Source organism: Pteropus vampyrus, unplaced genomic scaffold (assembly GCF_000151845.1).
Source record: "Pteropus vampyrus isolate Shadow unplaced genomic scaffold, Pvam_2.0 Scaffold55, whole genome shotgun sequence".
In the NCBI taxonomy this organism is placed as follows: domain Eukaryota; kingdom Metazoa; phylum Chordata; class Mammalia; order Chiroptera; family Pteropodidae; genus Pteropus; species Pteropus vampyrus.
Window position 1 is genome coordinate 2,302,634 of NW_011888836.1, and position 13,465 is coordinate 2,316,098.

At 37.2% G+C, this 13,465-nt stretch overlaps 1 protein-coding gene across 3 annotated transcripts in view; it reads right to left on the reverse strand.

The window, feature by feature from the left end:
• The window catches only part of TAF4B (TATA-box binding protein associated factor 4b), a 113,919-nt gene that overhangs the window by 89,888 nt on the left and 10,566 nt on the right, over positions 1 to 13,465 (reverse strand). For 2 of the 3 annotated variants that reach the window (XM_011360399.2, XM_011360400.2), the window contains exons 2-3: positions 5,698 to 5,843; positions 4,848 to 4,955 (exon numbers count right to left, since the gene is read on the reverse strand). In XM_011360399.2, the coding sequence (XP_011358701.1) occupies positions 4,848 to 4,955; positions 5,698 to 5,843 (254 nt within the window). The remainder of the gene's footprint in view (positions 1 to 4,847; positions 4,956 to 5,697; positions 5,844 to 13,465) is intronic. The other variant, XM_011360402.2, reaches the window with a different exon arrangement.

Genomic DNA, 13,465 nt, shown 5'->3' on the forward strand with positions numbered 1-13,465 from the left:
CCACAAAACCAATGCACCTGAAGGCTGGCATTAGACCACAACAGAACAACTTCTGACTAGTCCCATAAGCAGTACACACAAAGAGTGTTTGCAACAAGTACATAAGCCTGCTAGGGCAAATCCCACTCAGTGGGGTCAGTCCCTACACAGTAACTCCTACCCTGTGGGCACAGCCAATTCCCACAGTCAGCCTGGGTGTTAATCCCATCCACTGATCTATTAACACCAATAAAGACTTAGTGACAACAAGATCACACACAACCTGCCCAAAGATCACATCCAGAGCCATCGGCATAGGGGATCAGGGAGAGGAGTGCGCCACTGGGCCACACAGGACACCTTCCACATTAGGCTGAGACGAAACAAATATTCCTGACACAGAAACGAACATAAGGCTAATAAAATGAGAAAATAAAGAAACATGCCACAAATGAAACAACAGGGAAAAACTCCAGAAAATAAGCTAAATGAAATGGAGGCAAGCAACCTACCAGAGACAGAGTTCAAAATAACGGTTATAAGGGTTCTCAATGAACTTAGAGAGAGAATGGATGAGCTCAACGAGAACCTCTACAGAGAGACAGCAAGCATAAAAAAGGACACAGAAACCATAAAAAAGAACCAGACAGAAATGAAGAATACAATAACGGAAATGAAGAATACACTAGAAAGATTCAACAGCAGACTGGATGAAGCAGAAGATCGAATCAGTGAACTGCAAGACAAGGTAGCAGAATACACCCAATCAGAACAACAAAAGGAAAAAAGAATTTTAAAAAATGAGGACAGCTTAAGAGACCTTTGGGACAACATGTGTAACAATATCCAGATCATAGGAATACTTGAAGGAGAAAAGAGAGCAAGAGATTGAGAATCTATTTGAAGAAATAATGACAGAAAACTTCCCTAACCTGGCAAAGGAATTGGACATACAAGTTCAGGAAGCACAAAGAGTCCCAAAGAAGAGGAATTCAAACAGACCCACACCAAGAGACATCATAATTAAAATGCCAAAGGTCAGAGACAGAGAAAATCTTAAAAGCAGCAAGAGAAAGCCAGCTAGTTACTTACAAGGGTACCCCCATAAGCATGTCTGCTGACTTTTCAATGGAAACTGCAGGCCAATGTACTGTATACTTGAAACTAATAAAATAAAACTTAAAAAAATAATAAATAAATAAATAAACAAAAACTACATCTAAATTAGTACAATTTTATTACGTATGAACAGGTCTCAAAGGCAACAATGAAAATGATGTCTCTCTGCTCCTATTCCCATCCTTGACCCTGCTCTCAAAGGACAACTACTGTGCAGTTTCCTCTGAATCTTTTTGGAGATTTTCTAACGAACTTTTAGGTTTATGTACAGTAATTAAATACTCTTTCTTCAGTGAGTCTATTTTATATTCAGTCATTTACTCTTTGTGCTACTATTTTAAGAAAGAGTAATCTCCAACTTTAGCTGATACAATTACCTTTCAGTACTGGTGGAAGGGGTCCCTCGGGGTGGGGGGGATTTGTCCCTCTCTCTTATGAAGAAAAATAAAGCCTAATGAAATGTGAGTTCAGGAAAAGTTCCCTAGTTTTGTTGAGTAGATAGAGCACTTAAGAAATAATCTGTGAAAAAGTTATACAGAGCCAGTAAAATGACAGACTAAACTGCATTTAATAACAGACTAAATAACAGACTAAACTGCATTTAAAGGAGGGTCATTTTCAATACCAGTCTGAAACAGCAATCAACTTTGAGATTATTCATATGTAATTAGAAACACTAATTCTAAATGCAATCAACCATTTGCACATTATATTCTAATCTAAAAACAGGCCAACCTACTCTTCATCATCAAGTACAACATAAAGCTGAACAAAGATTTCAAACTAATTCCTGTTATATTTACTAGACCGGACCATGTTTCAAGCCATTTAAAATAAATATCAATACCTATTAAAAGGAAAATACTTTCAAAATTTCTTCACATACACATTTGCCTTTATAGTCAGAGTTCTATCTTCTCTCATTTCCAAGTTCTATCTCCTTATTTCCAAGCAATGTCCAAAATTAAGATGCTATACTCCTCAAAGTAGACAAAGATATTATTCATTAACTTCATTGTTTGATAATTTCTACTGCTTTAGCCTACTACTGAGTAGTAGCTCAGCTTAAAATATGCATTGATCTAAATTAGGAAAAGTTATAAACAATCCACTTGGAAATATCAACATTTATATCTATGTCTGTCTGTCTGTCTGTCTGTCTGTCTATCTATCTATCTATAAATCAAGGAAAAGAACTAACAATCCAGATATATGATTTTAGAACAATTATAAGTTATAAATCTTTGAGAAACTGATCCAATGAAAAAAGTGGTGAAGTGATGAAACCTTTCCATAAAATAATTGTACTGTAAATTCTTAAAACTTCCTATTTTCCTAATGCCTCGACATCTCCACAATAAAGACCTGAGCACTCTATCCAGGAGACCCTGCTACAAGTTCCCCTTCTTGCCCTCCCCTATGACCTAGTAACATTCAAACACACAAATAAAATCCCTGTGCACCTTTTCCTTGTGTACTCCATACCAGCCCCCGATAAAGACACTTTCCTCTGGGTCCTCATTCTCTCTCAGCTCCCCACCTGTTTGGCTGTGCCTGCTCCCTGAGTGCTCCCCTCATGCGTCCCCCTGTACGGGGCACACCATACTTCCCTCTTCTAGGACCTGTGCATATAGTAAATCTTTCACTTTCATACGCCTCTCCATGGTATTATTCTGCATCTAATTCTGACTAATCTTCAAAAACTCCATTTTAAAGAACATAATTGTTTCTTACAACACAATAGTAAGTATCAGTAGGCCTAAGTTCATAACTTTTAGCCCAATAATCACCTTAGAATTTATCCCAAAGGAAAAAAAAAACTAGAGTTTGAGATCATCAGTTCAGAGATCAAGAACAGTTTCCAGAATCAGGGACCTCAGCTCAAACCCTTCTTCATTGCGTATTAGCAGAAATCATGCAAGTTTCTTAACCTCTCTAAACTATTTTCACATATACATAATAGAGATAATACTCCCATATATAGAGTAGTCACAAGGATGAAATAAGAAGATAGATGTAGAGCACCTAAAACGTGTCAAGCACATTAAACGCTCAATAAATGGTAGCCATTACAAGAGGGGAAAAAAAAAACCCCATGTTTAAAATCAGGCTAACTGCTCACTGCCTCTATTAGAGGAAAAGAATGGGAGCAGTATGGTTAAAAAAATTTTAGAAAACCGACAGAGAGTTTGCGCTAGAGCATGGGATTTCATATAGCATGCTCCAAGAATATATATTCTCTGTACATCAAAGGAAGTATGACAGTGGTTCCAAGATCATGGGATCCACTGACTTATCATATACAGCATGGCCCAGAAACTATTAGCCTACTAAAGTATTAGAACAACCTGCAGAAGGCACAGTAATACTCTGTGAAGACGGAGTTCCATCCTCCATCTTTCAAGACTCAGTGTACTTACTAAATTAAAAATTTCTACATGGCACTATCTCCCCAACAGGTCAAATACATGAGGAATCAAGGAGCAACAGGATGAATGAAGCCATCTACCATCACTCCCAAAGACTCATTGGGGTACTTCGTGCCTCCCATTTCCACTCACAGGGGTCCTACTTTTACCAAAGGACATAGCAAGAGTCCCTATAAACTAGACTCTATGGCTGCCTCCTGGGCACTTCAGATTCTTTGTGTCCAGGGACCAGGAGGAAAGAGAAGAATCATTATCATGACAAGGGTAACTGACCTGACATCTGGAATACTTAGGATTGCTATCACACAATAGAGGCCAAGGGGAATATGTGCAGTGAATCCGGGTGATAACTTAAGTGCTTCTTGGTATTTCCTTGTCCATTTGTGATGATAAATGGACAAGTGCAGCAACTCTGGCCTAAAAGAGCATGTGATTAGGACCTCATATCATGGATGAAGGTCTGATCATGTTACCAGTTAAGCTACCATGACTAGCACAGTTAGCAGTTGAGGGTGAGGGGAGAATGGATAATGGAGGAGGGAGATGCTGGTATCAGTTCCAACAGAGAGGACTGTAGTTCATCCCACTAACTTCCTGTCCCCAGTTTCCCCAAGGAAGTAACCCGCTGGAATCTCAAAAGAGCTGTTCAAAATGAATGAGAAAGTAGATCTCAGTAATGCAAGGAGCATACTGTAATACATCATCACAGAAAATATTTGTGTGGCCCTAGCTGTTAGGAATGCCATCAGATAGCCTACAGTTGCCAGTTTTTTCAGGTTTGGTCTCAGCTACAGAGAATTATCTTGCCCCGAAGTATAACTCTCTCTCTGGAGAATCCACATCCAATGACTGATCACAAAGCTGAAATTAAGGCCAGCTAATCATGTTGGCATACACAGTGAGATGACTCTGAGAAGCCATCTTTGCTCCAAAGTTCTCCACTAGACTGGCTGAGGCTTTACTGGGACTGCATCTAATTCAAACTTTTACTTCATTCTCCCTCCCTTCCACAGGCATCAATCCCTAATAAATATCCCATCAAAATGCCATTCCAGCACCTGCTTCTAGACACTTTGACACATGGCTATTTGATGCATTTCTATTAATTTAACACATTCAAATAAAACTGGTATTCTAAGAATATACACTATGTTTATCTTGTGTTTCCCAATCCTCCAACAGTTCCAGTTTGGTAAGTAACATATATCATTGAACTGCTCTCTTCAATGTGATAAAGTCAGCAACTTATATATCTGGCAGGAAACAGATAAATAATAAAGAAAGATGAGAGTGCACACGTGGCCACAAGTCACAACTTACTTGTACTGAGGAAGGCTTCGGAACAGTGGTTACCACAGTAGTTCCTATTTGTGTCAATTTTTTAACAGGTGCCACTGCCACTTTCTTGATTAATTGTGAATTAGAATTCTGGGAGGATAGGTGCATAATACAAAGTCATCAGCATTAGTAATTTAAAACCAATCAGTACTGTGGCAAACATTAAAATATCATAGCAAACTTCTCTGTTATAACAGGCTTTATAACCTTACAGATTTTATGCACATTATCTACTATGAACCTAACTAGTCAAGTGACCAGTTGAAACTCACTTCAAATGCCTAAGGAAGCAACTGGTTTAACAAAAAAATATTACAGGATAAGCCTGACTCATCAAGAAAATGCTATACTATATTCAGGATTTTCTGTTTAACCAAGAAAGATGCCCATAAAATTTTTTTTTTTTTTTAACTCTAGCACACAAGGTAAGCTTCAGGTACCTAGAAAGATGATCATGTATATAAAATAAATCATTTCTTAACAATGCCAAGTTAACGTAATAGTACAACAGAGTTCTAAATTACTTAAAGGTAATTCCTTTAAGATATGAATAAAAATGAATACTGTAAACTATAGTCTTAATATTTGCCACAAATTAAAATTGAAGCAGAATGGTTTTCTTGACATTTTGAGAAGCAAACAGCTCTTGAAAATCTTTTGAGTATGAAGGACTATGAAATCTTGATTAAATTAACATATTCAAATAAAGTAGCTTAATTCAGGAAGTTGAGCAGAATCATCCCTTTGATTATTTTTACTGGTGAATACATACACATTTATAAGATAATAGCTGGAAAACAGAAGAAGATGAAAAAACTTTAAGGTATATTACCGGCATCGTACAGATTTTGACTGTTTGAGTATTCGTTTGTACGGCTGGCCTTGAAGTTATGTTACTTGTGGTCTCGCCTCTTGTTACAGCTTGCTGAGGAGATACCAACATCAACTGACCACTGTTACTTTTGATCAAAACTGTTCCTATAGTTAAAAGAAAAAAAAGTCACCTCAGCTAATAAATGAAGCATAATCACAATATATTACTTCTCCCATTTCTATGAATACTGTAAATGGTCTGAATAAGTGATTACTACATACTGAATTCCATGTCTACTAATTATCATATACAATATGAAAAGTGTTTTTACTCAAAGCTACTTAAAATATTAAAAGTCCAGGCGTGTGGCTGAGATACTCCTGAAAGAGACAAAATATTTTTCCTTCATGGCATTAAACTATTTATAAAGCTACAGTAAGAAAGATGGTATATGGTAAGGACACAAGACTACACAAACTAACGAACGGAACAAGTGGCACTGCAGATCAATGAGGAAAAGAGACTATTCAATAGTGCTGAGTCAATGCGTTACCCACATGGAAAAGATCAAAAGTTTCATATCATACCCAAAAACTATTAGGGATACAAGAGTAAAAAGCAAAACTGTTTAAACTCTTAGACAATGTAGAAAATTAGCTTTCTAAACTTGGGATCAGGAAGAATTCATCAAATATGCAATATGTGATTCACTGGACTAGATCAAAAGAACTTTTGGTTAGCAAAAGACAGCACCAGGTAAAAAGACAAACCACAAAATGGAAGAAAGCTGTAGTTTATAGATATTCAAAGGGTAAATACACAAAATGCACAAAAGAAATACAGATGCTAATGACAGGAAAAGGTGAATTAAAACCACAGTGAGGTATCATTTTATATCTACCGAATAGGCAAAAATTAAGAAGTCTAATGACAATACAGTGTTACAGCGATGTGCAGCAACAGGGACCCTAACATTGTGATGGTGGTAGTATAATCTGGTACAACTGCTTTGCACAACTTTATATGATCGTTCCAGTTGTGCCAGTTGCATATCCTCTAACCCAGTACATCTAAATCTGAAGAAATTCTTGTTCATGTTAGTAGGAGGCACAAGCAAGAATATTCAGAGCTGGAACTCTACTTCAAGAATGGCTGCATGAAGAATTCAACAAACCCGTTCCCTAGCAAAACAAGCATAACAGTAAAAAATTTTAAAAACCATCATTTAAAGTCTTTGAAAATTGCCCCCAAGGCATACAGAAAATGGCTACACAATTATTAAAGAAAATCTACTAAAACTCAGTAAGAACAATAAGAATCGGTGGCATCTGAACCAAAACCCACACCCTCCCTCTCCCTTCCCAGTTCTAAATCTACCCCAGGCAGTGTGGCCACTGCAAGGCTTCTCTTCTCTCCCAAGCTCCCAGTAGAGGGCTATGATATCTTTCTGGAAGGAGCAGGCCACCAGCTTTTCTTATCTCTCCTACCATGAGCTAGGCAAATTAGAGACAAATTAGAGACAAGTACATCCAAGAGGTTTCAGTTTCAGGCTTCTTTCACCAATTCCCACTCACAAATGGAAGACTCTACCTTAGGGATGACACATTGAGAATCCTTGGGTCCCAACTACCCTCACCCCAATTCTTTCTTGGGTGGAGTTACCAGGCTGGGGGAGTTAAGCAAAGACCAGAGGCTACCACCCATGCCTAGTACTCACTCCTAAAGCAGAGATATCGCACGAAAGAGAAAAGCATGCCAAAATCCTGGAACATGCTCTGAGTATTTCCCTAGAGAACTCTTTATTTCAAAGTGTTTGGGAAGCTTAAGGCTTAGGACATTCTCAAATACAGTGGAACTATTAAAAGAAGGCTGATAGCTTCATGACAGATACAAGCTAAGACAGATACTAGCTCTAGTTTACCAGAAAGAACCAGAGGGACAATTTAGAAGGGCCCCCCTGGGAGCTGAACAAACCCCAAACAATGACCTTAAAAACTACCCCTGTAAAGAAGCCCAAATTTAATTAAATGAGACTATGGAGCAAGCTAGGCCCTAGGGTACTGTTGAAACAATAGAGTAATGGCTGTCAATGAATGGAGACCAAAAGCTGAGTGTGATAACAGCACAGGTAAAGAGCTTAACAGAGATCACAGAAAGAGAAGTCAAAGAGAGCCCTGCTAAACCCACTATCATCCCAGGGTGGCTGTACTCATGCCCTAAGACTGTGTGCTCTAAAGAGAAGCAACATCAGAGGCTTCTCATTGCTGAAAAAATAGACTTCACAAAAAAAATTCAGCCAAGCATTAAAAAAAATAAAACAAGCAAACAACAGTAACACATCAAGGGAGTAGGGTCCAGTATCTAGAATTGCTTTTTGTTATTTGTTTTTTTTGAACAACAAATAAGATATGCAAAGAAAAAAGAATGAGACACAGGAAAAGAGGCAGGAAACAGAATCCACCCAGGATAGGGATTAGATTTCAGATTTAACAAGGACTTCAAAGTAACATTATAAATATGTTCAAAAACCTAATGAAGACTATGATTAAAGTAGTAAAGAAAGGTATGATGATATCGATATCTCATCAAAAAATAAAAAATATCACTAGATGGATATATTATAAAAATTCTGTAGTTAAAAAGCATAATAACTAAAAAAAAAAAATCACTAGTGAGCCTGGACTTGAAAGGACAAGAGAAAGATCAGTGAGCTTAAAAACAGGTCAATAGAGATTATACAATCCACAGTACCGAGAGAAAAAGAAGAAAAAAAAGAAACGTGGGACACTGATAAACACACCAAGATAGGTATAATGGGAGTACCAGAAAGAGAGACACAAAGAAGCAGAAAAATATTCAAAGAAATAATGACTGAAAACTCCCCAAATTTGATTAAGAATAATCTAGACATCCAAATAGCTCTACAAACTCTAAGCAAGATTAATTCAAAGAGATCCACACCAAGACACAGCAAAGTAAAAATATTCAAAGACAGAAAAGCTTGAGAGCAGCAAGCAAAATATGACTCATTATGTAGAGAACTCCGACAGGATCAATAGCTGACTTCTCATCAGGAACAATGAAAGCAAGAAGGCAGTGGAATGACATATTCCAATTACTGAAAGAAAAAATGTTAATGAATAATCAGATATCCACCAAACATGTCTTTTAAAACTGAAAGTTTAATTGATAACGAGAGAGAGAGATTGATAGATAAAGGTAAAGTACATTCCTAGATAAAAACAGAGAGGATTGGTTGCTAGCAGGCATGCCACACATGAAATATTAAATGAAGTTCTTCAGGCTGAAAAAAAATGACTCCAGGCAGTAATTTCAATTCACATGAAAGAAGAAAGGGCACTAGTAAAGGTTACTATGTAATTTGATAGTATAAATGCATATAACTTCTGCTTTCTTCTCTTCATAGTTTTTAAAAAAACTGTATAACACAATATATATATAATTGTATTGTTGGATCTATACCATGTAGAAATGTCATATATTTGTGAATGATAGCACAAAGAAAGCGGGTGAGAGTAAAGTTGCACTGCATTATAGAAATGACTTCAGATGGTAACTCAAATCTACAGGAATGAATGAAGAAAATCAGAAATGATAAATAAGAGGGTAATAAAAAAAATGCTACAAATACATCCTTGTTCTTCTTTCTTAGATCACCCTCTTTAAAAGACATAAAATTACATAAATAATTATAATAATGTACTGTTGGGTTAGTAACATACCTAAATGCAATCTGTAGAGCAATAGCAGCAGAAAATAAAGATGAGGGAAACAGGCTAAATAGGAGAAATGTTTCTATATCTCACTGAAATAAGTTAATATAAATGTGAAGTAGATTCCACTAAGATGTATATTGTAAGCCCTAGAGCAACCATTAATACATGCATACATATACATATATATACATATAAAGGAATTAAAATGTAATACTAGAAATAGTCACTTAATGAAAAGGAAAGCAGAAGAAGAAGGGGGGAAGGAGAGAAAATGTATAAAAACAAAAATAAATGGCAGACCTATATCCAATATATCAATAACATTCAAAGTTGAATGGATTAGAAGGAACTGGGCAAAATGGTGTAGGTGATAGAAGCTTCGTTCATTTCCTCTTGTGACCACATCAAAGTTGAGATGAAAACACGGAACAAACAGCAAGGAAAGTCATGTGGGGGCCTAGAGGAACAGAAGCCTTATAACTAGGGAGAGAAATAAGAAATCAGCCTGCAACAGTTGGAGGTAGGAGGGGGCAAAGATGCGAGGCTACTCGGTCCCCAGTGGCAGAATGGGACAGAGGCTGCGGCAGCCTGCACAGCTGCAGATGCCTCTTAAAGGGACCCTGTCTGCAACCCCGGTTTCGTGAGGACAGATCTGCTCTCTCTGAGCACCAGAGCCCGATTGGCTGCTCAGGGGTCTTACAGGGGTCCGAGTGAGGGCCAGAGGTGAGGTTTTCTCCCAGGCAGAAGTGCTGGCAGTATCCACTGTTCCTCTAGTGAGCTCTCTCCCTTTCCAGTGTGTGGACACTGAGCTGCCATAGCTGAGACTTCATCAAATTGGATAACAGCTCCAGAGGATTACTGAAACTCCACCTCCCCCAACTCACTGCCCCATCCATGCCACATCCAGTTGTGCCCTCAGCAAGTCCTGTACCACTTGCTGAGCAGCACCAAGACTCACACTGATGGCAGCTGACCTTGGTTTCCGGCGTGGCCTCTTGAGGCAACTATAAGCACAGCATCTGTAGATTGCTTGCTGAATCTTAACAGCTGGCCCCAGAGGGGCACAGGCTGGGGATAAACTTGGTCTGTAGCTGAACCCCTCTCAGGACTGTGCTGCTGGACACCTACTACACAAAGCCACACTATTAAGATCAGAAGACTTAGATTTGATTGGCAGACAGAAACAGACACAGAAAGGCAGCCAAAATGGGAAGACAAAGAAGCAGAAACCATATGAAAGAACAGAACATAGATCAAAGAAAAATGGAGTCAAGCAATCTCACAGATGCAGAGTTCGAAACACTGGTTGTAAAGATGCTCAATCAAATTAAGAGAAATGTAGATGAACTCAGTGAGAACTTTAACAAAGAGATAAAAAACATAAAAATGATAATTACAAAAGGGAACCAGTCAGAAATGAAGAGTATATTACTGAGATAAAGAGTATATTAGAAGGAATCAATAAAGTGGAAGAAGAGGATTGAAACACCGATACAGAGGAGGGGGAAGCCAAGGATACCCAACCATAATGGCAAGAAAAAAGTAACTGAGAATATGATAATAATTTAAGGAGCCTATGGGACAAAATTTAGGGAAATAATGTCTGTGTCATATGGGTACCTGAAGAGGGAGAACAAGAAGATGAATATACATATTTGAAGAAATAATGATGAAAAACTTCGCTACCTGGTGAAGGAAATAGACATATAACCCCAGGAAGCTCAGAGAGTTTCAAAACAATGAACCCAAAGAGGCCCACACCAAGACACATTATAATTAAAATGCCAAAGGTTAAATACAAATTGGGTTACCTGCAAGGGAGCTCCCATAAGACTGGCAGCTGATTTGTCAAAAGAAACTTTGCAGGATAGAAGGGCTTGGCACAAAATATTCAAAGTGTTGAAAATCCAGGATCTACAATCAAGAATATTTTATCCAGCAAAGCTACCATTTAGAGTTGAAGGACAGATAAAGAGCTTCCCAGATAAAAATAAGCTAAAGGAATTTATCACCAAGCCAGTATTACAGGAAATGTTGGACAGACGTCTTCAAGAAGAAAAAACAGGTATCAAAAACATAAATAAAGAATGGTAGTAACTACATATTTATCAACAAGTATCTCAAATGGAAAAGAATTAAGTTCTCTAACCAAAAGATAAGGAAGCTGGATGGATAAGAAAACAAGACTCCTACATATGCTACCTACGAGAGAGATTCACTTCAGATTAAAAGACACACAGAGACTAAAAATAAGGGGATAGAAAAAGATATTACCTTGATGGACCTAGAGTATTGCACTGAATGAAATAAGTCAGATAAAGACAAGTACCCCATGATTTCATGTACATGTGGAATATACAGAACAAAATAAATAACAACAACAAAAAAAATGGAAACAAACTCATAGATACAGAGAATATTTTGATGGCTACTAGACGGGAAGGGGGGTTGGGGGGGACGATGAAAAAAGGCAAAGGGATTAAGAAGTACAAATAGAGAGATACAAAATGGTCATGGAGATAAAAAGTGTAGCATAAGGAAAATAGTCAATAATGTTGTAAAAAATATGTAAAGGGGAAAGGGGATACCTGATTTAGTGGGTGACCACTTTGTGAGTTATACATATCTCTAGTCACTATGCTGTACAACTGAAACAAATATATTATTGTATATCAACTATAATTGAAAAAACTCATTGAATTGTACAATGTAAATATGAGCAACTAATTGTCTATTACACTTCAATAAAAGTTGGGGGGGCGGGGGAAGTAAATAGATTAAATAATCCAATAAAAAGGCAAAAGTGTTAGACCAGAATAAAAAAAAAGAAAGAAAGAAAAGATCCAACTATATGCTGCCTACAGGAGACATACCTTAGATTCAAAAATAAAAAAATTTAAAAAAAAGTGAAAGTGAAAGAACAAGAAAAATATATCACACAACAGCAACTATAAAAAAGCTGAAATGGCCATATTAGAATCAGGCAAAATAAGCTAAAACAAAAAGTGTTGCTAGAGAAAAGGAGGGGAATTTTATAATTGATAAAACAGCTAATGGATCAGGGAAATGTAACAATGCTAAAGATATATGCACTAAAAAAGAGCTCAAAATATGTGAAGCAAAAGCTGGCATAAATGAAGAGAAAAACTGACAATTCAACAATACTTGGGAGACTTCAATACCTCTACTTTGACTAAAGGACATACAACTAGACAGATCAACAAGAAAATCAAATACTTGAACAACGCTATAAACCAACTAGACCTAAAACACATCAATAGAATACTCCACTCAACAACATTATTCTTCTTAAGCGTCCATGGAACACTCATGATAGACCATATACTAGGACATTAAACAAGCCTCAATAAATTTAAAAGGACTGAAGTCATACAATGTACGGTCTCCAACTACGTTTGTTTACTAAATATATTAAGCCCACTGTTGAGACTTACTGCTCAGGAAAAAAGTTACCTTTCAAAAAATTACTGCTCATTGACATCACACCTGGTCACCCAAGAGCTCTGATGGAGATGTATAATGAGGCTGTTGTCTTCATGCCTGCTAACAGTGTTCATTCTGCAGCCCATGGATCAAGCAGTAATTTCAACTTTCAAGTTTTATAATTTAAGATATACATTTTATAAGGCTATAGCTGCCATTGATGGATCTGGGCAAAATAAACTGAAAATCTTCTGAAAAGAATTCACCATTCTAGATGTCATTAAAAATATTCATAATTCATGAAACGAGGTCAAAATTTCAGCATTAACAGAAATTTAGAAGAAGTTGATTCCAACCCTCATGGATGTCTTAAAGGCTTCAAGACTTCAGTAGAGAAAGTAACCGCAGATATGGTGGAAATCGCAAGAGAACTAGAATTAGAAGTACACTCAATTTGGAAGTGGAGCCTGAAGATGTGACTAAATTACTGTAATCTCATGATAAAACTTTAACTGATGAGGAGCTGCTTGTTATGGATGAGCAAGAAAACGGTTTAAAATATAATCTACTCCTGGTGAGAATGCTGTGAAGACTTGAAATGACAA